This window comes from Vidua chalybeata, chromosome 1 (assembly GCF_026979565.1).
Source record: "Vidua chalybeata isolate OUT-0048 chromosome 1, bVidCha1 merged haplotype, whole genome shotgun sequence".
NCBI classification, from domain to species: Eukaryota; Metazoa; Chordata; class Aves; order Passeriformes; family Viduidae; genus Vidua; species Vidua chalybeata.
The window spans coordinates 28,519,182-28,546,294 of NC_071530.1; the positions used below are offsets into that span (position 1 = coordinate 28,519,182).

The 27,113-nt window shown below is 34.5% G+C and overlaps 1 protein-coding gene across 2 annotated transcripts in view; it reads right to left on the minus strand.

Moving 5' to 3' along the window:
• DGKB (diacylglycerol kinase beta) overlaps window positions 1-27,113 on the minus strand; it is a 337,113-nt gene that overhangs the window by 180,005 nt on the left and 129,995 nt on the right. For both annotated transcript variants that reach the window (XM_053956128.1, XM_053956122.1), the window contains 4 exons: window positions 26,645-26,719; window positions 18,947-19,032; window positions 16,595-16,684; window positions 13,934-14,094 (listed from right to left, as the gene is read on the minus strand). In XM_053956128.1, the coding sequence (XP_053812103.1) occupies window positions 13,934-14,094; window positions 16,595-16,684; window positions 18,947-19,032; window positions 26,645-26,719 (412 nt within the window). The remainder of the gene's footprint in view (window positions 1-13,933; window positions 14,095-16,594; window positions 16,685-18,946; window positions 19,033-26,644; window positions 26,720-27,113) is intronic.

Below are 27,113 nucleotides of genomic sequence, written 5' to 3' on the forward strand. Positions count from 1 at the left end.
ACAGTTTACATAAATGTTACCTTTTTTACATGAGGATAGAAATCACCGTAAACTCAAATGTTAAGGAGATCATATGTTGAGCAAGGGAGAAAATTTCAGTCTTTTTCCATGCATTTTCTCTGGGTGATGAATTAAGTTATATTGCAAGATTAAGCTTCAAACATTAACTCACACAATTAGCCAGAAATAATTATACAATCAGGTGAGAGTATTAGTCGTCATTCACTGAGCTTTTTCATCCTATGACCTGTACAGATTTTCATAAGGTGAAGGCCAAAATGGGCTACAGCATTTTTATTTGACTAGCATTTATGAATTCATGTATCATTATATAAATATTACCTTTGATTGAGATCTCATTAAAGGTCTCTCTGTCTCATATCAAAATGTCAATAACACTCCTAAGAAGGGAAATGTCACTTAACTAAGGCTGTGCTTATTAATAAGTTCAAAAGTGATCATAGAAAATTACTTTTTTCTTATTAGGCTCCCATTTTAATTTTTTAAATTCATATTTTTTCTTCAGAGTTATTTCGCTAAGAAAGCAGAAAACAATCAGTATTTGAACTGATATTTATCTTCCTGCAGAACTATCATAGAACCCTCCTGCTACAGTGATTCTTTTTGGCTTAACACAGCATTTTTTCTAGACACTGGCATAGCCTTTATTCGTCCCAGTTTCATAACATATTCAGTAAAGAACAAAATATATATCACCACCATACTGAAACTATCACTGAAATCAAGAGAGGCAAGTAGAAACCCAGAGTGCAAAGGCATTTTCATTATTACCCAATTTTAACCCCAGCATCAATGCTTATGACAGGGTATATTCATCTCCTTGAAGATTCTTCAGCCACTGCTATTTCCAAAGTAAGCATGCTCTCTTCCTCATAATCCTAGCAGAAGGGAATGTGATTGGATATTTCAGGTAGGTGATAAATCAGTTTCATGTGTTAGGTTACAGACAATATTTTCAAAAAAGGAGACACATCAGCGAACAGCTGACATCACCCTTGGAGTTTCCCCAAGAGGGAAGAATGGCAAGAGAAATTCTTTTACTCACCAACTATGGGATTTTACAAATGCAAGGTAGCAGATCTTTTCCCTGCCACTCTCTATGGGAATCAGTGCTGGAAAATTTGGACAAGCCCTGTATGCATCAGAATTGGATTCCCAGGCTATATGCTTTACATAGTTTGGGTTTTTTTCTCCATTTGGCCAAGATTGGCAGGGTTGGATCCATATAATCTGTGAATCTTGCTATTCCTAAGTACTAGCTGCATAAAAGTCCAGAAAATCCCAATTTACATCTGCTTCTCCAGATAATACCAAGACTTGTCCCATTTATTTTTTTTAATATTCTGGATTACCTGATCTGTTTGAATGCGAGGATACTTCTAAGAAAGAAGTAATGCAATATCATGCAATACAGATTAATGATTTTTTTAAAATATGGGATAAACATGGCAAAGAACTTTTAAGATAACAACTCTAGACAAACTGTGAATGGCTAATACTATGAGCAGCTCTGAAGTGACTGGTGCCAATTTTGATGCTTCTTTCATACCATAGAATCATCTAAGGTGGAAAAGACCTCTAAGATCATCAAGTCCAGTCCACTGCCATATTCACTCCTAAATCAAGCCCCTAAAAGTGTCACAACTACACATTTTTTACCACTTCCAGGCATGGTGATTCCACCACTTCCCTAAGCAGCCTGTTCCAATGCCTGACTACAGTTCACTTTACACAGTGAAGAAATTTTTTCTAATATCCAATCTAACCTACACTGGTGCAACATGAGTAATAAAATATAACATCATGAACTACAGAGCACAGTGAAAAGGAAAACATGAAAAGCCAGGGCAGAAAAGTGAGGAGAGCATATGTGAACACCCGAGACAGTTCAGCAGCTGAGGAGCCCTTCCTTTATCGGTGTAGGGACAGCAATGGCTGCATGAACAGGCTTTCCATTGCAGCAGTAATAAATGTAATGCCAAGGACAGGCCTCCAGACAGAAATCTCATTACCAGGATGGTACCACAAGCTGCCCTGGAAAGGTGCTCTGTCTACTTGACACAGTTATTGGAGAGTGTGCTCATGGTGTGGTGGTGCTAAAGTAAGGTGCAGCTGCAAGTGGGTGCACATTGTACCACAGCACATTGTGGTGTCCGTGTGCCTCCAGAGACCTGGACGAGAATCATCGCCCGTGGTAAGACTGCTTGGCAGGATGCTCTGGAAAGCTCTTACTCCTGAATGTCACATCAGTCCCTTCAGCCTTGGTGACATCACTAGTAATGTAAAATGACAGCATAAGAGCAACAATTTTGACCCATTTTTTGGCATTTTAGAAGCTTAAGTAGTCTTGGGATTGTCACAGAAATAAAGAATATGCTATGTTAGACCCTCAGAGTTCCAGTTTAAGTGAAGAAACTGTAAAATCACAAATAGTGAATAGTGAGTTCCTTGTATGCTGTGTCTGTAGAGTCTCTTTAGAACAAATTGTTCCAGTAAGGACATGGAATAACTTATGTTCAGCAATTTGCTTCTAGTTCCACCTGGTTCAGATGGTAACACAAGACAAAGTGTTTCTTGGCTAAATCCACCCACTTTCAGTTTAGTTAAATCATGTTTCTTTTGGGACTTTGCCATCAAAATGTAGAAAACATGCAGATCTGGAGATATAAAGAGTATTTTTGTACCACAGGAATATCAATTAAGCTACCAACTCTCTAGATATGTCAATAATGCTAAATGACAGACAACTCTAGGTCTCTGAGATTTTTATATGTTTCCCCCCTGGATAACCTATAACATAAATTCAATAGCACATATAATTTAAATTTATGATACACTACTGCTATTTTAACAATAACTATTTTAGGGCATGAGATCTCCTCATATATATGTGTATATATGCAAATCTCCCCAAACCATAAACTGCTTCCTAAACAGCATTTGTCAAATATCTTAAAAAAGAATCTCTATCTGGCTTCAAGACTGACTGCAGTTACATACCGTACATATGATTGTATAGTGGATGACAAAGTAACAAATCCCTGTGCCTATTTAACATCCAATTCACACATCAAATTCCTCCTTTAAATCTATAGAGGTGCCCACGGTAAATCAAAGATTTCTACAGTTGATTATTTGTTCTCTTTATCCCTCTGTTTGTGTCCAAAATGCCTTTCTTACGCTTTTTTGACTGATCTTTCTACCTCATAGCACCAAGAACACAGCAGTTATGACTACATAAAATACACCAAATAGCATCATATCCTATTCATTATGCACCCAAAGGATCAGTATCTCTGATGGATTTCCTAGTGCTAGCAGCAATTTTGCACGTAATCAACAGGTGGACTGTTCTTTTAAACTAAGACAATCAGAATTGTAAGACAGAGGGAAAAAATTTCCAATGGCCAATCACACACCTAATTTCCTAATCAATAAGTAATTCTAAGCAACTAATTAAGAATTTATTTCTTAAATGTATATAATTAAATACCTATAAATTTAACATGATCTAAAATGCCTATAAATTGGATCTCTCTCTTGGTTACCTGTAATAGATTGGGTTTTATACTGTGTTCTCAGAAATAACAGTACTTCATGTCCTCAATGGGCACTTGAGTCAGCATGATTATGATTTCTTTGGTCCCTCTCAGCTACATGCATGCAGTCTGAAAAGACTCAGTAGGGATCTGGCAGACCTGTGAAAGTAAAGTTCTGAGACAGGATCTTTAATGGCATGGCAAAAAGGTAAATGATGTTGTCAGGGAGAAGTTGGTAAAGCAACTAATTTACATAAACTTGTTTACATATATCAGGATTAACTCTCACATGAAAACAGAATGATTACAATTTAAATCTAAGCTATTTTTTCACATAGTTCTACATGTGTACATAGAGACATATGTTTTGCATCTTAGGCAGGTGAAGGTATCAGTGTACACACAGCCCACCTAATGTTCTGTACAACTTGAATATCTCATAAACCTTTCCCAGATTTAACTTAGTTCCATCAGCTACCATCACATGTCTTAAAAATCTTTGCCTTTTTAATTCAAGCAATTTTCTCAGTTCTTTTTCCTATTTTAAGCTCTGAATTAGCCTTATGACCAACTTTAAAGCTTATTCACCTTATTCCTGACTTCAAAATAAAGTCTTATTGGCTTCTACCTTTCCTTGATACACTCCTGTCATCACTAACAAGCAGAATTACAAAATCTAGACAAGGACTAAAATTTCAATGTCATTTGAATATAGATGCTTCTTAATGTGTGTGAAAAAAATCCCACATCATATTTTCCTGACATTTTCCTTGACATTTCTTTTAAGAACAAGTAGGACTAACAGCATTAATAAGATGAACATACATCACAATTATATTATGATAATATATAATGAACTCTTAATCATTACTTAGTATATTACAAATTGCATATGGAGAAAATAATGGCTTACATATATAATGAATAATATTGTAGTAGCACTAATATAGTTGTAAGTTAATTACACACTGTGTAGCTGATTTAGTTGCATTTGGCTAAGGAGCTATTCCAAGCTCACTGCAGATTAATTATGTCTTTAGGTATATACTCATTTATAACTGTCACTTGTAACCACAGCTGTTGACAAGGCTGCTCTGTAGACCCTTCCTTCACGAAAACAAATGCACCACACCCCCAAAATAATAAAAGCAACAAAAAACCCCAGCAAAATCCCCGAATGAGACTCAAAATCTCCACTAGCAATGACAAAAACACCAGAGGACTGCAAGTTGCATTTTACTGCATTTCTTCCCAAAAAAATCTCTTGTAGGATCTGCTTAGTAAGGTTATGCCTCATTGCATTTTATTTAATAACTAGCTTTCTCAAATTTGACATAGATGAAATTTAACATCTTCTCAATTCTAGAAATTGTTCTATTTTACAAACCCCTTATAAATTATAGAGAAGGATATAGGCAACTGCCAAAGACTCTCACTATGATTTTTCTCAGAATTTTAATGAGTAAGAGAAAAAAGACACTTTCTAGCCTTTGATTCCATGCCAGAAGAATAATTTTATGACAGGAATGGGTAGTAAGTAGTAGCAAGTGCATGAGATACTTATAAATCTAAAACACAGGAGCCTTTCTTAGTTCAAAGTTTTCAGCCTAGTTCTCACTACGTCATGAAAAGCTAAATGAGTCTCAAATACCTAAAACGACAGAAGAAAAAGAAATCTACATGGGAAGATAGAAGGAGAGGATGGTAAGTCAAAGTTAGACACAATGTACACCTATTTGACTTTTCCAAGTTCACTGGGAAACTGAAGAGAAGCAATTACAATTATTAGCAAATCATTCCTGCTTCCTGTGATTCCCTCTGAAGCAAAGACTATCTGGCATGTCAGCCAGATATCTCTGAAAGAGAATGCATGTAGTGTGGCCAGCGTGCTCCTTCCATATTATGAGGACACACAGGCTAAACCAATGACCAGTCATTTAGGTCACTTTAGGACAAACATGTTTAGGATAGTTCATAGCAGGGAAACAGACTATAGCCAGTTTGAATTAAGACTCCCAAGCTGCATGTTTTTCAGACAGAAGGGACTCAGCATCAATTGCTGCACTCCTACTGAGCAAAATTACTTGCTACTTTAAATATAGCCCACAGAACTGTATTTTCACTGAGCCTGACAAAACCCACAGTGAATTCAGCACAAACCTAGGTATTCTTACTGCACTGTAAGGGAAATCACACACAAAAGTCTTAATAAATTATTTGATATATGCAAATATTTTCAGAAAGTTACTGCATATGCTGGCAAAAATTTACACCTTAGCATAAAAATAAAAATCAATAAATGACCAACCAAATAGGAAGAATCTAATTTCTTTAAATTTCTTTACATTTATAAGAAATAAAGGAAACAGTACCTCAGGAAATCATCCTTCTTTCGTAGTAGTAAGACTCATTGCACAGTAGAGTAAGCTACAAAACTTTAGTTCTCTGCACAGAAGTACCTCCCATATCCCATGCAGTACAGTACAACTCTCGTGCTACAGTGCCCCAGTGTACATCATGAATGGTAGAATAATACGATGGCAGGGATTTAGAAGGTAAACAAAATCCACACTGGCAGAAAAAAAACCTACCTAACAGGGAACACCACCAGCAGTGTTGCAGTAAGACTTAAGACTAAGATATACTTAAGACTAAGCATATCTTAGTTAAAGAATTTGCATTCTCCATGTCCAGGGAAATACTGCAGCACATTAGTGAGAGGAAACCTGCAAAGAGCCTCCTATAGCTTCTTATTTATGAATTATTCTACAGACCCAGCTTTCCATGGCATGCAGTCTAGGCTTTCTGACATATGAAAAAAAGCAAACACCTGCAACAAAAAACCTTGCATCATCATGTTTACTAGATATTATATCCAAAAATTTCTGCAGAAGAATTTCAATATTTCAGCAATAAAGCTGAAAAGAGTAAAGAAGATTCAAACATGCAAGTAATAAAACCTGTAAGAATAAATAATTTGCAAAAAGTTAGTAATGTGAGGAAATTATACAAGAACACTGAACTATCAATGATTCCTCAGTATAACAGTATTCCAAATCTGGGATCAAAGTGAATATGCTGATCTGAAATATGCTCCTTCTGAAAGAGAGCAGAGTTCTCCCCATAGATATAGCAATCACTTCTACAGGTTTGGCTATGTGACTGAGACTATGAGAAGACAGTATCAATATGGATCTTTTAATATTACATTTGAATTCACACATGGATTAATTGTTCATTTTCTGAACCCCTTTTTGCAGGGAAAAAAAAGTGGTTTGGATTACAAAACAGTAATACTGTTTACTATGAAGTGCTCTTTCCCTCCTTGGCACAGAAATAATGCAATATATCACAGCATTCCATTAGCACATTCAAAGTGATGATTAGGATTCACAAAATCACTTAGGCATGTGTTTATGTTCATATTAGTTCAGCAAACCACTAAACATCATTTTTAGTTATGTATACCTAAAAATCCCACTTGAATAATTAAGCAGTTCATACCAAATGCCCAGAATTCAACATGTGCATTTGTCCAGTCATATTAATGAAAATGCAAAAAATGCTTAAAAAATTACCTAAGTATTTAACTGCTTCATTAGATCAGGAAAGTTTAAACACATACTTAAAGTCACATTGCATCAGTGTTAAGATCTGCATTCACTTAAATTCTGCACTGAATCAGCAAATGTCCTTAGGATATTTTCCTATGCAGAAAATATGTCCTATTTACCACCATGAACAGCAAAATGCTATAAGGTTTTAAAATTTCAAAATATGGGGCCAGCATAAAACTTAAGTCCATTCACAGAAGTAAATATTATATACAATAATAACCACCTTTTTCTTAGTAATAAATATACTCTAAAATAACATAGATAATAAAACAACATAAAAAATAAAAGATTATGTGATCTCATAATCAGTTAGAAGTACCTAAGACTCTGGTATTTGAGACTAAAAATTCTGGTAGTCAAAGTTTCTGTTGATGCTAAGGAATGTCCTTTCTGAAGAAAACAAAAAATATTTTTTACTTTTTTTCCCAGTCTTGTTTAAAAAAAAAAAAAAAAAGGTATAATGGAAGTGTAGGTTGATGACTTAGACTATAGTGATGGCGAAGCAGACTCATAACTAGCTCAAATTTATGATTATGAGAATTAAGAAGTCATATTTTCCCCTACTGGCAGAATTAGAGGCTCTTAGTGACTGGTTAAGGTTGAAGAATATTAAATCATGAGCCCCCAAATATCTATTTGATAGTGCATTTGGATAGTAACATATTAGGTGTCATAAAAGTACACTTGTCTTTGTCATAAACCTTTACTACTTTATGATAATAATTCTTCAGAGAACACATCCTAATTGTAGTATTACTTACTAGTATTAATGAAATTTCCCCTCTATGTGGTAACTGCTATTCTTTTACTAATCCAGCATATCATACTGACTTGCTTCTCAAAAAACTTACAGAACATTTCCAGGCACATTCAACTATTTTTACTACCTTAACTTAAAACACTTGCAAAAAATATTTCTGTTGTAGATCATCTAAGTGAGACTATCACCATATTGCAATGAAATCAATTACCACATGTTGTAAAGACTGAATGAAAGACTGAGGTGTTCTACTTCTGTAAGTTCTGTTTTAGCATTAAAATTTTTTACCTATTGATTTTAGAAAAGAAGTCACTCAGAGTAATGTAAGTTTCTGAATTTCCATGTACAAGTTAACCAAATGGACAAAAATAACAGATGGAACAGGAATCTGGATCTCCCACTTCTCTTCCAGGTTACTGTCTTAATTGCTGTCCTAGAGCATTTTTTTCCCTCCAATATGTTCTTGTGTATGTGTTTGCACATGTATTAAAAATTTCAGCTGAAGGGAAGCTGCAGGATTGTTATTTAAATCCTGTATCAGTAAGTAGACAGATAAGATGTTTTCCATATTCTAAATATCTCGTGCAAATGAAATAATCTGAATAAGATCAGCTGCAGCTTTAAGCTTCCTAAGGAATTTTATTCTGCTGACAATGACCCTTTAGGGTACGTAGATAAAAGAGCACCAATAGCAAAGATCCCAAGGAGGCTTACCCTAAAGCATGTATTCAGGTGATCAGTGTAGACAAGGGAGAAGGAATTCTGGAACTACAAAGAAGGTAAGCCTCTAAGGGACTGCTGGTTTCCCAAAGGACAGCAATCCTTGCAGTCCTCCTAGCCAGAACACTAGGCAACCACCTAAGTGTGAACAGAGAGAATATGTATGTTCTTTACATATGCAACATACATATAACTTGGTCAAAAACAAAAGTTCAACATTTTAATGGAATCTGGCTCAAGAGGAAGAAAATAGAGATGAAAATCAAGAGAGCTACCTAATCATTCATACAGAACATTTCAAGCTGAACACAAGGATATACAACTGCTAATATAATCTTTAGAGCTGCCTCCTGTATATACCAATACGTACTAGATCATTTGGTTTATTCTCACACCTTGAATACTACCTAAACACCAGTGAGAAATGCTTTCATTTTAGAATGGTATACCTTGTTTTAACATAGGGAAGGTTGCACTGTGCCACACTTTATCTAGTATGATTTTACTTAAAATCTAGCTCAGTAATATTTCTTTCTACACAAACTTGTACTAAAAGACAATGTAGATGTTTGTAAGTTCAGTTTATGATGCTCCAACAGTCTACCTACAGAACTGCAAGGGGCTCATCAGCATATGCTCTGCAATATCCAATGCAGTTACAAAAATTCAAGTGATAGTTAAAAAGCATTGATAACATTTTATCTCCTATTAACATCTGATAAATTTCTGATTTCTTTAAAAGGTAAAAAAAGGAAAGAAAACAGGAAGAAAATGTTTATGGTTAAAGATCTTCAGTACTGATTCATGTTGACCTAATTTTGGCTCCATAAAGTCTAAACTATAAGCTAATTCAGTGGCAGAACAGTAAATTCATAATTATGCTTGCTTCTGGAAAATCTACTTTAGGACTTGCATCCTAACATCAATTCATAATTTGTTTCAGCATTATTACCCACAAAATGGAAAACAATAAAAAGACCTATTAGTAACTAACAAGAAAGTCAATGGCAAATAGATGAGTTTTTTGGTTTAAAAATTGTTACCTTTTTTTGAGATAAGCCATTATCTGAACCCAAAAAATGTTTTTTATTTAATATTTTCAAGTAGTTTACATAAAAATGTAAAAAATCAGGGTCCAGCAATGCTGGTTCTCAAGTGACTACAACTATGCCTTTGGTTCAGCCTACAGCTATTTGCTCCAGTTTAGGAGGAGCCTCTGAAAAACTCATCTGTCTTTAAGAATAAGAATTATTAATTGTGAGATATCAAATAGTAATGAGATGTTTTTTTAAAAGAACTCCACTATAGATTTTGCATTATTTAATTTCTCTTGAATACCCACTTGGAAGAGAAAACACAGAAAGGAGAGATATTGTGCTTTCTCACACATTCCTACCCCTAAGTATACAAGATGTCTTCTTCCCTCTTCCATGTGCTCTTTTCAACAAAGCATTTAGTGGAAGCCAAGGCTTCTAATGTTTAATCAAAATGGAACATTTAATGAGGCATTTCTTCCATTATCAAAACACCCATTTTGTCTCACTTTGAGACAATCATTTGAGAAGCACTAAAAATAAGCAATATAGCTTCCCTACATATTTGACATTCTTTACAAACTTCTCAATAAAAGATAAACAGCCTTGACAGTCACTCCCTTTTCAGTGACTAGTATCAACAACACAATATTGTTTGACAACTAAGCTACTTATCCCTAAGTTTAAAAGAACTCTTTCTTCACACCTTAGCACTATGTAAAGTTTCTGGCCATGCCATTATAGAGTTTCCTAACAGTGCACATGGGAGTCCTTCTCAAGGTAATAATGTTCTCAAGTTGTTTTCCTGTTTTGGTTTTATGTGAGAGTTTGCCTCATTGTATGTCACTCATCTCCCATGGCTGCTGCTCAGGTCTCAATCAGCACATGATTATTTCACCATTGTCCATGTATATCTAGTTTTGTGTATACTTGAATTGAGTATATTTATTGTGAATAGAATATAGGCCCATCCATTTCATAATTAACAATGTGTATTTATGCTTTACTTTGATTGCATCACTGAAGAAAATGGCTCAATCCTGGCACGATCTGAGAGTAGACTTCAGAACAATTGTTTGCCAAGATAGGGTTATTTTTTAGCGTATCATTATCCACTTTCTTCCTCTTTTTCTTTGAGTAATGCATAGAGTCATGAGTATACGGCAATTTAGTCTGAGGATTATTTTGTTCACTTGGGTGTTTTGAGATTTTTTTTATTTTTGTTTTTGGTTTTTTTTTTTGTGGGGGTAATTTCAAGCATTGAACTGAAGAATTATTACTGCTTTTGTGAAAATACTTCCCTATGGACTTGAAATGGCTGTTCTTGTGGCCTTACTCTGAGTGGCTTCTGAAGGAGACATTTCAAAGAAGACTGCAGCATTTCTATCACCCTGCCAAGCTGCAACACTTCCCTGTTCTAAGACAGCATTAGATTAGGGAAGTGTTGGCTTTCTGGTTTTTTGGTTTTGGTTTTTTTTTTTTTTTTATAGGCTTGAGATACAGATACAAAAAAATAGCTAGGATAAAATAAACCAGGAGTGTTACAAACACAGGCTTATCTGAAGCACCTGTCCACATATAAATGTTGAGCCACCATTAATTGTACGCCAGCTGCATGCTTAAAGAAAGCAGCAAAAGTTAAACTGTTTTATCCATAGGGAATGATTAGCCATGACAAATAGTATGTCCAATGAAATACTCTGTCCACACACACAGTCCCTCTGATTATAACAACAGCAAGTTGGCTAAATGAAGTGACAAGTCTGAAATTCCAGTACTGGAGCAACTGCAGAAATGCATTGCAAGCCCAAGAATACAGTCTGTGACAACAAAAGAATACTGACATTACTGAACTCTGTCTTTGATGATCACTGGGATAATATCAACCTAGTGCATGAATGTATGACTATTAAATCTGGTTGGGTAGATTATGGGGAAAATAACTTTTATTTTCTCTAAAGTACATCAATAATTGAACTTGTCACTGTCAGACATTGGCCTGATGTTTCCCATCTCTGTCATGCCTCCTCATTTGTCCTCTAATACTACCAGCTCTGTTTGTCCAGCTCCCCAAATCTGTGACTTTCCAAGACAAGCTTTCATTTTCAGATGACCCTACTATATTTCTGAAGAGTTTTTTTTTTTGTTTGGTTTTCCTTGGGGCAGTGGTATCTTTGTTTTTTAAAGCAAATATGATTTGACTACTTTAATGCACGTTTTCTTGTATATTTAGCTTGTATCAGCGACTCTAGTATTATTAAGAAGCAGATGGAACTTCTTTTCTGGTATCTTGCCATCCTGACAGAATGATGGATGTGAGCAATTGAAAAATCTTTATCTTATTCTACATTGCTCTTAGATGTTTTCTAGCTCCTGCTTTGAAACTGACACATGGCTTGGCATCCGCTTTTTATGGTCCTTCCATGCTTTGTGTTTCCATCAGGTTGAACATTACCCACATTCATTCACAGCTGGTTACTCATACATCTCTGTTTCTTACCTTTTTCTCTGTACTTAGACATAATACAGCACTTATGTACATATCAGAGCTTTGAGATTACCAGAGAAAAAAAAGGCTTGTTTGGCCTGAACATACTAATCAAACCTTTCACATACACATGCTACTGTCTCCAGCATTCCTTTCAACTTATTGTATCATTTTCCTTCCAAGGGGTAAATTACTTTCTGATTGATACCTATGATAAAACAACTGGATTTGTAGATGAGGAGAGAGCAAGGGATACCATGCTGAACTTCAGCAAAGTTTTGAACACTGACTACCCCAGCATTCTTATATCTAGCTTGGGATATTATGGTCTTGATTGCTGGAGGGAAAAAAAGACTGACTAGATAAGGTGATTAATAGGTAAGAGGGTAGCTCCAGAGAGGTCTAATAGCAGAATGCAACTACCTATGAGGAGGTATCAAGAGGATAAAGTCAGACTCTTCACAGCAGCACATATGACAAGAGGATGGGAGATAGATAATTTATGTTGAAATGAGAGATTCAGACAGGACGTAGAAAAAAAAACCCAAAAAATCATTTTCATCGTAAGAATAGTCAAGCATCACATCAGGTGGCCAGAAGAGGTTGTGCCATCCTTGGGGGCTTTTAAAATCTAAATGGATTTGGATCACAGCAATGTGATCTGCTCTCACAGCTGACCCTGTTTATAACTAATGACTTCCTGCAATCCCTTCCAACCTGAATTATGGTCCTAAAACATCAAGAGTCAAGCACAATTTTATACAGTTTTACTTTCCCGTCCTTTCTAAACATACAGTTAGGTTGTTTGTTATTAAGCACAGTTTCTGCCATCCCATTACAAAGTTCACACAGCAAGTTCCATTCATATTGGATTAGAGACTGTGTTTATTATTTGGCAAGAATCTATGATGCAATGTGCAATATGTTGTAGGTCACCATTAGTTTTCACAGTGCCTTAGAAAAAGAGTAAAAATTAAAAGAGAGTGTAATTCAATCAAGTGTAGGTTTCTGCATGTAGGCAGGAAGAATCAGGAAAAACCCAAATGAGGTATGAAGTAATGACTCTTCAAAATAGTATCAGAAATTAACAACAAATCACAAATCAAATATGAATAAAGAAATTCTGCTAATATTAAGAAGTACAGATACTACTTAGAAAACCACAGAGAAGCACAAACCAGAGATGCAGTTCCTCAGACATGAAGAGCTGCTTGAAACCCTTTCCTTCTAATTCATTCAAACTGTGAATTTGAAGTGAACTTCACTTCCCTACAAGGCAGAATCAAGAAGATACATGTGGGGCTTTCTTTTTTGTATTATTGTTTTGTTATTTAAAACTGCCCTGAAGAAATAAAGAACGTAAGAGTTCATTTAAACAGTTTTGACTATGTGAATACTAATGGAAGACATTACTAAAGAGTTCTTATTAAGTGATTTGTTTTTCCTTTATATTTTTATAGGACCTTCAAAATGACAATATAAATTTAGTATTATAGCTGCTCATAAACCATTAAGAACAACACAAATATCTTCTTTATAAATAGGAAGGTAGAAGGTCCTGAAAAATAATTCATGTTTGAATGTGAGGAAATAAATTTATGCAAATTGCTGTCAGTCATCTATGTATTCATTTCACTAGCAAAACAACATTATAAATGATCTCTAGCCAACAGTTCTTCATTTGAAGGCATGTGATGCAAATATTTATTCAAAACAGAAAAAGAAAATCACTTAAGGATAAGCATAAGTCTTACCACGCCAATAGAAAAGTAGTTATTGATGATGTTGTAAGGCACTGGATCTCCTTTCTCATCTTTATCATTGGGTATTACTTCGAATTTCCACCTGTCCAGTAAAATCTCTGAGCTATTCTCAATGTCTTTTAAGATCTTCATCAAATTCTCACCTTCATAACCTAGCAAAACATAAAACCAGTTATTTAATCAAGCATAATAAAGTTTCATTACATTTTTGTCTCTTTCTAGATGGTTGAACAGGACTCTGAGCAACCTGATCTAATTGAAGATGCCCCTGCTCATTGCAGGGAGGGTTGGACTAATTAATTAACCTTTAAAGATCCCTTCCAATCCAAAATATTCTATGACTCTATGACTGGAAAAATAAAAGCAATGCATATAAGATCTTAAAAGAAGGATTATGCTTGAAGTATTGACTATTTTCCAGCACCTGTCATCAAAAAAGCATCAATCAAAAGCTAATTAAGAATGTAAATTTAGAATAATTCTATAGATTTCAGTAGACATCAAATTTGTGATGAAGAAAATAATTAGATCTTCAAAATTTGCGAATCTCTTGAACTTTCCAAATGATCCATAAAGCTAAGGTTGTACTTCACAAAATGTTCTTGATGAGAAATTAATCTTAATATTCAAATTCCTTTGATTTCAAAATTTATGGAAAAGAAACATATTGCTGTTTTGCCTGACAAGACACTGAAAGGTTAACAACTATCTACTAATTTTCATTGATTGTTTCAATGTGGTTTAGCATAACAAATCCAAAATTTCAAATCCATATTTGACAGCTTTGTCAGCAAAAGTAACATTTTTGATTATCTCAACAACTTCTTCATGAGCCTCATCCTGCTTTGTAGAGAGAATTTACTCTTAGTTGCAAATCAGCACTCACATGTAATTCCCTAAACTGAGTAAAAACTTGTTTATACAATCATGAGTATATACAACACACACACATGTGCATGAAGAAAAACTGTGGGGGTTTTACTTAGCGACATTGTCAAGCCTGAATGTTATTCAAAACAAATAACTTTGTAATAGATAGCTAAGATCTGGGGATTCAATCCTTCTTCAAAGCAGAAAAAACAATATTTCCTATTCAAGCCGTATGTACTGCTGGTGTTATTAAAAGCTTTAGCAGGGCAAGCCACTCAAAGCCTCCTTGCTCAGAACCCATTGCTGATGTATTTGTTTATGGCTGCCTGGCACACTTTTACTAGTTACTGCCAACCACCACATGACAGCAGCATACACAATTCCATTTCTCTGCATCCTTGAGATCATTCACCAGCAATTTAGTTTCTGGAATCCCTGTCTCTTCTCCCATCTATGGAAGTTCCAGAAAATCTGTATTATGGTATTGTTTATCAGAAAGCAACTTGGCAAAGAATGATGAAACACAGAATATTTACCTATGTTTTTTTCTACTTTAGTCCAGATGGAATCACTTAAGTTACAGAACCAAAATAAAAGTGAAGGCAGGTCCCAGCTAACGTAATTAAGTGTTTTCACGGTTGACCCTGCTTAGAACAGCAGATTGGACAAGTGACTTCCTATCACCTTTCACCTATTCTATGGCTCTATGAACAATTCAGAAAGTTAAGCAAGGCTGATTTGAATAGGTTTTGTCTCACTTGTTTTCCTTTTTCCCCCTAAGACTACAAGAATGTAAACAATCAGCAGTTGTGACAGAGAAAATAAAGGAGGTTCTCAAATGATTTGACAGAACATTATGGTTAATGAAGTGCTATAGCATGAAAACTACTGAGAATTTGCTAAAAACTATCTGGCAACAAGGCAGACATTTGGAAAGGAAACTGATGAGACAGAAGAAGAAAGATATCTGCAAAGGCTGAGAAGTTCCAAATAAAACAACCAAGTTCCAAACACAAAACATCTCAACTGAAACAACCAAGACCTGAAATAGACCTGGCTATGAGCCCATAAAGTGAGGTGCTTTCACCACAGACTGAATCTTGCCTAAAATTTTCTTCCTTGTGTCTCCTTCAAGTTATCCTGTAATACAGATTTTTTGGAAGAGCTGAGAGTAAGTCGCCATACATCCAGGAAAGGATGCAAAGATTATTAAAGCTTAGATTTCTAAATATTATTCTTTCAGCATTCTTTGCCTTCTCATTTTCTGATAAATAGTACCACAGCACATTGTCTGGAATCCTCTGCAGGAAAACAGAAAGGGAGTGGATCAAAGGAACTAGTCCAAGGCTAAGACATGCTTTTCATTTAATATTTTTAAAAATTTAAAAAGATTAAACTACTCCTAACCCATTATTAGGTGTTTTCAGTAACCCTTTCAGAACAGTCCCAATTAAAACCCATTTAAGACTGCTCCCTTTACAAGGTATTGATCAAAGCAATAACTGCAACACAGATGTTAAAAAGCCAACCAAACAACTATACACTATTCTCATTACACGTTGGAACTTCTGTGGTGTCAGCAGAAGCTACAAACAAGGTATGAAGTGTGATTGCAACCTTTAATATCTTACATATGTATGCAGCAATTACAAACAGATCATTCAAAAAATACAGAAGGTGATACTGGCTCTTTACGAAAACAAATCCAAATGTAGATGTTGATGTAAGTTTTTTTTTTTTAATTTTAATTCAATAATAAATTGCATTTTGATTTGTGTTTACCTCCTCCCCATCTCAGACACCTTGCTAAATCATTGCCAGTCCCAAGAGGCAGGATAGCAACAGGAGGATGCTTAATCAAGTTCGCTTTCTCTGTGAATAAAGGAGAAAAACACAACTAAGGAACACAAAAAAAAAATCTAATTGCATGGTATTATATAACTGTGTTAGGTTTTGTTCCAGTGAAAGACTTGCTTTTTATATGAAATTATGCTGCCTGCTCCAGAATGAGCATTTCATCAAGTCAGTCCATTTTGTAGTCCCTTCTCCACTGGATATTCAATCCCTAATCCTAATTTACTCATTTATTATCATAAGGATTTTGTAATCCTAATTGACTCCTTTGTCATCATTAGGACTCCGTAAATCATAGATATGATAAACACTCGTAAACAATGATACTCCAGATCTTTCCAAGAATGTATATGTTGTTCTTGCTCTAGTTCTCAGCTCTGCCTTTCCCAGCTGTGAATACAGAAGAGTAATAGTTAAGGGCAAGAATAATGAGGCGATCCTTCTACTTTTTCACCTGGGTGACCAAATTTGTTTTAAACTGTGTATTCACCTAGATTTGTATCTACACCTGAGCACCACTACCAAGAAGTCATTGGAACTAACACAAGACCTTAGATGGGTTTGCTCATCAGGAATTAAACCTCCAAAGGGAGCACTGACCTGTCTGATCAAGTCTTTAAGTAGCAATTTTGTATTTATTAAACAATATTTTGAAATGAATGAATTTATAGAATTTTTTCAGTCTTTACTGGTATTTTTCTAACATTGTAAGCCCAAGGATCTTTCAAAAATCCAATGAGAAAACCCTTGTCAAGAAACACAGCCTTTCTGAAAGCTGGAACATATATTTCAAACATGTAATTTGTCAAATTTCCCATTTAATGTGAATGAATAGCATGTCTAGTTTAAATGTGATACTTAACTAATCAGTTATTTTGTTTATAGAATTATGTGCAATTATCAGCAATAATCAGCAGGAGTTTATCTATGCAATGGATGTAGCAGGGAAATCAATATTTATCAATATTTTAGGAAGATTTAAACCAGTTTAATGGAAATCTTTCGAAGAATGTAATATTTAACAGAGTAATTTTTAAAAAGCTTTGAAGTTTCAAACTGATTATAATTATTTTTTCCTTTTGTTTATTTTTTCTTTCTTTTCTTTCTTTAACTTTCTTTTTTCTTGCTGTGCTCTCGGCTAAGGCTCTTTGTATATCAGGAAATCATGGAAGACCAAATTAGAAAGTTTAGAAACAGGTGCACCCTTACACTTTATATGCTAAAGTGCTTTCGCTCCCTAAAAGGCAGCAATGAAAATATATTTTCTGCACCTATGAAAAAAGATGGTTCCTGGATCCTCCAAGTAATTTCTTAGTTCTATACCACAAAAAATACTGCATAACTCAGTATGTTACTGAAAGAGAAAATAACAGCATGACATTTTAGAGCTCATGAAAAAGGTGATGACACAATTAACAGCTGCAAAACTTTGTTTCTTCCAAGTTTAGGCAATCATTTGATGTTTATATACATTAATTTGTGACTCTGAAAGCCATTTGTGAGTTACTTGCAGTAGCTTGCATTTGCAAGACTTTTTTCCAACCAAAATTAGAACTATTCCTTTGCTATTATTCCTCCATGACATTAAGTTTACTTTTCAGTGAACTTTTAAAGGTTTTCTGGTCCCCTACCAAGTTTTAAACACTTTAGATAAAACTAAAGTCTTTTGACCTCTCTTGATCCACTTTCTAATTTCCACTATAACTCATGCCCACTATTTTTCTCCGTAGCCTAACGCCAAATAAATGATCATGTGATGTGGAAGACTCTCTCCTTAATAACCTTTGAGAAGATTAAGTATTTTAAGTCTGTAATAACTTGACTTGTGGGCCTTCCTTATGATTTTTACAGAGGACTTTGCAGACAGCTGACTGAAAGAACTCCAAAATTTAATTACCTCTTAATACATGATCTTCATTTTGGGATAATATAGTATAAACAAAAATTTGTTAACTAAAATGCAAGTGTGCTAAATTAAATTTTCTTAAAATTAGTTTTAAGTTAGATTTGATTCAGTTGGGGAACAGATTTTAAACTGAAATTAAAATAGATCAATTCCGATTTCTTGCTCTCAGGAAATCCAGAACTTGTCTAGAGATTTTAAATAACTTTTGCAATTGAGTACCCTTAAAAATAATTATGTCCCAAACTAACACATTTCAAAAATTTAAATAAACAAGCTGTTGTTTGAAATAGCTGTATCCATGCATTGGTATACAAGGAAGACCATTAAAATGAAAACCATGAGGCAAGCAAAACTGTGTAAAGGCTATAGATTACCTATGCAATCCAAAATCCAGCCTACTGTTCCATCTCCACCACATGCTAGTACTCTGAACTCAGCAACATCTCGGAAAAAATTTAACCTAAAAAGAGTAAATGAAGATACCTAATTATGATCAATATAATTGTGCATTATGTAAACATGTTATGGCTTAAGACATTTTATTTAACAGAAAAAGATCACTAAAAATAAAAATCACTTCTGCTTATGTATTCATTACTAGACAGATAAAACCCAACGTTGTTATTATTACTTATTATCAGAATTATCTGAAAAAGTTCAAAGAAAATTAATGATTCAAGGGTTAATATGGCACACTAACACTAGAAAAAGTTTGGACCTGACGGTTCGTCCAATCTTTGTCTGACTTCAAATCTTGTTTGAAACTATTGTCAGAAATATTCTCTGTTCACTTAGTCATAAATGGATAGGTAGTCTCTTAAGACAGAAAAGTCTAAGTTGTCTATATGTATTAGCCATAACATTTATTTGTGAAGTTCTTTCTATAAAGCTATATGAAAACTTCATACTTCTGGTAGAACACTGGTGCATGTTAAGCTGAACATTCAGTGATTGCTAAAAACAACTTTGCCTCATGGTTCAACACAAAATGAGAAAGCAACAGATTGAAGGCCCTCATTCCATCATCCTGAAAACCATATTTTAAAAGTAAAATATCTTTGGCAATAATTGCCTGGCTATTCCTGCTTCCATATCCATCAAGTGAGTACCACCACCTCCTGATCCACTTCCTTCTATAACAATGTTGCATAATGCTGGAAAGTGAGGATATATTAAAACAACGCTAGGGTTCAATACTTTAATTTGAAAGCATCAGTTCAGGATAGCTTTTGGCACATGCTGAAATCAGTCCTTACACATAAACTGTCACTAGACAAAAAAGTTCCAGTAATTTTGTAGTATTACTATGTATGTTCATTCACATATATTGTATTCATTAGTGTTACAGATATCTTAATGGATATTCTATATTCTAGTCACCAGAACTGATATCCAGTTTGCAATCTTCTAATAAATGCACAACTAATGTATTTTAAACAAATTCCTGAATACAAATAAATATAGACAATAGCTTGCAAGTGTTTAATTCCAACTGTTTCTCATACAAAATCATAATGCTGCAGGGAGAATGTAGTTTCTGCCCTTAGGAAGTTTCATAATTCTTTTGGACTCTTGATAAAATCAAGAACACATGAAAAATTACAGAGTAAAAAAGCAAGAATGGGAGAAGGAAATGAAAAACACAATGACCAAAAAAGTTATGTAATATGTAGAATAATAGACAGGACAACTTCTTGTTCTATTGGTTTTTGACCAGAATTTCAATTTAAGCCAAGTTGCATAGAATTAAGCCAATCACGTCTCACCCCCTGTAATTTTCTTTGCTCAGAAGAGCTCTTAAGCAATTTCAAGTGCAAATATAATGCCTGAAGGATTCCTACTTGCCCTGTATTAAAGGCTGCCTTGCCCTTCTCACCCCTTTTTTGTTCTAATTCACACATCTGCAGAATTGCTGTAGGATCTCCTGTGACCCAAAACGTCATGTGCTAAATCTAACTGGGTACATGTGGGAAACACATTTAAAAAGATCCTCTGCTGGAAGTCTCCTCCCAGCACTGCAAGGGCAGGCACCGAGATGTGCCCTGGCCCAGAGGTCTGCATGTCCATCCCTTCTCACAGCCTGGCACAGGGACAAACACCTTCTGCCAGCAGTATTCCCACTGCCAGCCAATGTATTGGGTTGGCAGAGTCACCAGGTGTAATTACATTGCTTCCTATACTGAGAGTATTTCAGCTTAATTTGAAGTCAAATTATAGCCCAGAGGTGACGGCAGGGCTATACGACTTCTAAGTATTTAAGCATTTCTATATCATGGAAACGAAATTCTGGAAAGAATCAATGAACCAAAACAACACCAAAAGCACAAATTCTGGAAAGAATCAATGAACCAAAACAACACCAAAAGCACAGGGTTGATTTTAGCATTACTCCACACCGGGAGAATATAGACTTAAACCTCTGTCTCTCTTTATAAACAAGCTTCTTCACCATAGTTATCTCAAAGATCCTTTTTGTTTTACTCTATAATTAAGCTTCATCAAAAAAGTATAACTTAAAAAAAGTGGGGGATTGAAAAATCTGGTGAAACCATATTGTCAAAAACATTTTCAATAAGCTGCATTTGTATTTCCCCAGGGGCTTTTTATATTCACAGACAGTGAATTTTCCAAGTAAAGTATAGCACAAAATTCACATAACCTTTTCTTTTTATAAATTTAAATATAAAGTTTATAGATATATTTCATAACAATCTAACACACAAAATACATAAAAATAATGCATGTTACAGTGTATATTTGCATATATAAATGCAGTGTATATAAATATACTATAGCAGATATAAATATTTATAAAATCAAATTAATTTATAAAATTAAATATAGTTATATAATTATATATGTAAATAAATCTTATTCATTGAATTAGAATGTGCAGCCTACATTAGGAGTTGGGAAGGGAACACAGTTTTCTGTTTTATAAAGTTTCATTCATACTCAGTAAGTGTTACAATTGTAAAGAAATAATTTGACACTTTTCTTTAGAGACCTTTAGGGAGAACGTCAGTATTGCTTACCAAGAAAATTGTTCTCATTTAGTGGTTTAATATCACCTGTTACTTTTTATCTACCATTTTTCACATGGATTGAAAAGAATTTTAGAACAATCTGCTGGAGAAGAACTTAGGAAAAGTGGTTTAAAGTGAAACTAAAACAAAAATTAAAATCATTGGAAAGATTTTGTGCAATGTCAGCCTAAGTTAAAAAAAACAGAATAGAAAAATTTATCCTATTTTCTTGAAAAAAATTTGAAACACTGAAAATTATCCACACCAGGCTAATTTTATTTTGCCAGAAACAAGGATTCAAAGGCACTTATTGAGTTTCTGCCGATAAATGAGTAATTTCCACCTGAAAGAGGGCAACTTTTTCAGCCACCTATGTTACTCTAATTCATTTTTTCATAATCACATCATCAAATCCATAGGAGTTCAGGGGATCTATTTATGAATAAAATAGCAATGCTAGAGCTCACAAATATTTGATTTTGAATCATGCAGTTAATTGATTTATGGACAGGCAGCAAACAGAAACACATTCTTATAGAACTGTTTAGAGAAATATCAAAAATATTTATTATAATCTAACCTAATTTATTAGAGCAAAACTGAAGTTTTACTCACAGTAATGAAAACATAAATTGCAGTATTTTCCATTTAGTTACGTACGCATGACTTTTGCTCTTAAACCCAAGAGCAGTGCACTATGCAGAACTTCAGGTACTCAGCCACACAAGGTGGCATAACAGCAATACATGAAATCATTCAGCACTCTTCTCTCACAGTGGAAGCAAAATTTAACACTGCCTATAGTCCAAAAGAATAACCCAGTAGTGGATCTCAGCATAGGTTTCAGATGCCAACACCACAGATATCATAGCAAAAGATGTCAAGCAATAATACTTTTAAACAGCTGCTTAAAATACATCTCTAAATTCAGGATTTAAGTCTCATATATGAAGACTTGATGAATTCTAAGTACTACTGGTTTGTAGTGTACAAGAATAATTTTTATCACTAGAGTACAACCAACCCACCATTGCTGGCTTTGGCATTCTTTGGCAAAAATGTAATTCTTTGAAGAAAACATGGACCAGATCCAAAATTTTGTTCAGAAGAAAACAACTATGCAGTTATTATCTTCTAAAAATATTCTTGGTGTATACACCTTCCTAAAATACTCTGGGTATTCCAAATGTTCAATAGAAAGAAATGCTCTAGCAATCAATTAAAATAATGAAGGAAAATAGTGTAATTTTCAAAACAGACCTATTGCTTTGTGAAGGTAAAAAAGCCCAGATGCTATAGATTCCCAACTGAATTACAATGTACGTTGCAGGGGTTCAGCTTTGCTGTCCTGGGCATCTTTTAAGTGGGTAGATTTTAAGATTTAGAAAGGCCTGTTGAAGCAAACTTGTAGCTAGAATTTAAAAAATAGATGCTCTCCAAATTAAATGCTTATGGAAGATACAAAGAAATACAACTTTTGTGGATATAATTTCTATAATAGAGTATAAAAATACCATAAATTAGACATTTTAAATAATAGAACTTTAGGGAACAGAGGCCTTTTCAGAGGGACAAAGACTTTGTGAAACGCTGACCTCTCTACAGAGTCCTGCAGCTCTGTGGCTCGACTGCTATTCATCCTGCTATTATTTACCTCTCTGTGAGGTGAACAATAACTGAATTTCAGATTCTTCAAGATCATTAAATCCACAATAACAGTTGTTGTCAGAAGAAGAAGACTCCTATAGAGATATAACAACCAAACAGGGAAACTCCTTTCATGGCAAAAAACACAGGTGCCAGGCACAAATTACACAATGCATCAGCCCAGCAATTTTCTCGTCACTGTGTTAACTGTGGCAGTCTGTAACTGTGGAGTACCTTTTATGCCTGTGTTCAGCTGCAGAGCTGACAAGGTTTTTTTTTTACAGCTCACTTGTATCCCTCTACTGCCAATTAAAGAATGTCTAAACCATTAATTATTATACCCATGTTTAAAGTGTACTGTTGCACTTTGGCTTAGAGATTCTTGATTTTCAGGCCTCTCAGCAGGTCTCCATTGCTGGAAAGGAATCAGTGCAGAAGTCGCTGCCATGAGGTTTATTTGCATCATGTACATCTTTTTATAGACTGTGTACATCACATGTCTTAACATAAACTGCTCCAAAATCCCTAGCTCAGGCAGGCAAAGAAGCTGCAAGAAATGTCATTGCTGCTGTTCTTGCACTTCCCCATGTACCATCCCATCTATTATAAAAAGTAGGCAACAATGCACTTCAGTAACTGTACATTGAGGTTGTGATACTAAAATTCATTGTCATCTTCTCAAAATATTTTTCTGTTGTCCTGCTAGATGCCAGCATAGATATAGAAAAACACAGAATAAATTGTACTAAAAAGGTGAGGCTTTTTTGTGGTTTCAGGGAGTTGTGTTTAGGTTTGGGGGTTTTTTTGTTTGGTTGGTTTTTTGTTTTTGTTTTTGGTTTTGTTGGTTTGGTTTTGTTTTGTTGTTGTTGTTGTTATTTTGAAGTCCTTTTTTCCAACACATTTCTCTGTAAGAACATGGTAATCTCACTAAAGAGGTAGAACAATAGACGTAGCAATTGAACTGCTGACCATTAAAAAAAAAACCCAAACCAGCAGTTTTAGCCTCACTAAGATTTACAATTTTTTTAGTCTCCTAGTTCTCTTTTCCCCCTCTCTGCCCATTGAAAGGGGGATGCATAGATTTTTTGACAAAAATTAACTAGAAATATCAATTCATGTCAGCCACAGATGTTGGAACACAAGTTACAAAAATTGTGAATGTTATCTTCTTTCTTGATGACAGCAGCCCATGAGAAAAATACCATCAAAAATTAAAACATTAACTTATGTGTTAAAGCAGACAGGTTGGCTATAACAAAAAAATGCAAATTCTTAGCTAATACTACAGATATTCTCTAGGTTGAGTAAACATGGCTGTAAATAGTAACTGGAAGAAAAAAAAACACATCTCAAAATAGGCTCAACTGAAATGTACTACTGTAATGATAAATGCTTTAAAATAAATATACATTATGTTTATCCCTTTCTACTAAATAACTTACTGGGATGAAGAAATGCACTTCTGCTTTTCTCTGCTGAACCCAAATTTTCTATACTGTACCCAAATCTGCTCCATTTTGACCTAAATTTCACATGTAATATGAGAACATTAAATAAACACAAAATTTGGATTGACAATCCAGTATAACTGGCATTATAGAGATGGATGAATGGGCATGTTTTATTAGGCAACTCAGTCCTCACAGAAAACAAGTACTGGTAAGTGAAGCACCAAAGTTTATTCAACTTCTCACTTAAGGGCCAAATTATATGCAGCCTACAAAGTACTGCCAGGGGCAAGAAGTGATGGCAGGAGACAAACTGGAAATTTAGGATTATTCATTTCAGTGAAATGAATAAAAAATATACCAAAACAAGCAGTGCCTGTTTGAAAATTAATTAGAATTTTCTTCAAAGTGACTCTGAACTGAAACTACTTCAATTTCTAATAGAAAGTGAAATTGAAAACATTTTCTGAAAAACACTGTCCTGGTTCAAAAGACAAATGTTTAAATTACTTCGGTGCAGGGTTTCAGCTTGAACTTAACACTGCCCTCTTGTGCCTCTGCCTTAAAATGCATTTTCCTTCACATAGTAAGACTCACGAAAACTAAGTCACTTATGGACAGAAATGCAGCCAATTTTTTTTTTTATTTTATTTTTTTTTAATTTCGAAGAAATAAGGTGACTATGAACAAAAATATTTCAGTTTATTAAAAAATCATCCTCTCAATTTCTAGTATGGCATTTCTATTATACAGTATGTAAAACAATATTAGTTACTAGTTTTGTCTTAGTTAATTCTTCTAGTCTGCTTATTATTTGAACTAAGAGTACTTACATTTTCTGTATGTGTCAAGAATAGCATAAAATCAACAAACATCATTTGAGTAATAAAAACTGTACATTCAGATAGAAGATGATTACACATGCATGAAAGAAATAATGCATGTCATTATCTCCATTTTTGGGCTGATTTTGCACCATTCATCAGGTTAACATTAGCTATACTGCAGTGCATGATATCTCAACTTCTAAAAGGATTGAGCCCAACATGCTTTTCCCTTTCATCAACGTTACACACATGGAAAGGTCTAAACAAATAAAAAACACAAAGATTTAAAAGAAAAGAATTCAAACAACAGTGTAACCTTAACATCAGTGAACATATGCCTCCTAATATCCTTCTGCAACTCTTTTCACTGATGTAAAATTTCATGTATCAGTGAAAAAAAGCAAATAGAACCCACTACATACAAAGTAACACACAGAGCAGATATTTAGTGCTTTTCTACTTTTCCTCTACCAAAGCACCCGCTACTTAAAAAGGAGACAATATCAGGCGGCAAAGGTTGGTGTTTGATACACTGTAATTCTCCCGTCTTCACACGAATGCAAATTAAGAAGAATCAGGGAGGAAGCTCACTAGCAAGGGACTGCAATGCCAGCTGGTTCAGAGAGCACTTTGGTTCACATTACAAGTCACTGCCACCACAAACTAGCCTGGCCAGTCATTTTCCAACCACTACATTTCCAAGATCATGTAACTGATAAGAAGTGCGCAGCCACCAATACATTACAGACACCCATGCATGTGCACATATGTGTTTACATATGTAAAATAAATGGATGTCTTGCTGATCAGCCTTTGAGGCCGCTGACATCTGCAACACAAGTAAGCCCCAAGAACTCATTTTGCTGAAATGGCAGTTAAAGCTGCAAATAGAATTAAGTTTATCCCACAGTTCTTATAGAATAATATATGGTTTTCAGCAAAACATATGAGACATAACTTTACTTGTACAGGTAAACAAATAATACCTATACATCTCTGCAGCCATTCAGAGGAGTATAGTGTTGATACATTCCAAACATGCTATATGTACTTCAGTCTGTTCATTTGATTATACAGTACTTTATTAAATGAGTTCCTGGTAATAATATTAACTGTAGACTTACCCTGGCATTGGTCCATTTCCAGAAAGACTATAAACTTGACGAGGATTTAAAAGATACTGAAATTTTCTATAAATTCTAAAGAGGTAAAAGAGACAAGGAGAAAATATTTACTTACATGTTTGGAATTTTTTTAAAAAGCTTTCATATGAAATAATTAAAGAAGTTAGAACACAGTACAATTATTTGAACTGCAGAATGTTATTTATACAAAAAATCAAGTACTTGAACACAGCAATTATATTTCAGACACAGAGTGTATTGTGGGGTACAAAGTTGAGACAGAAGTACTACAAGATATTTACATTTCAAATGCTGTGTAGAGACAGAAACAAAATGCGATTAAAAAGCTATAATTACACAACAAAAGGTGCATCAAAAAAGCATTTCAGAAAGCATATCGATTTGTATTAAAGTAACTCCATGGCAAAGGAGAGATTTCTTCCTGAAATTTATTGCAAACACAGAACTA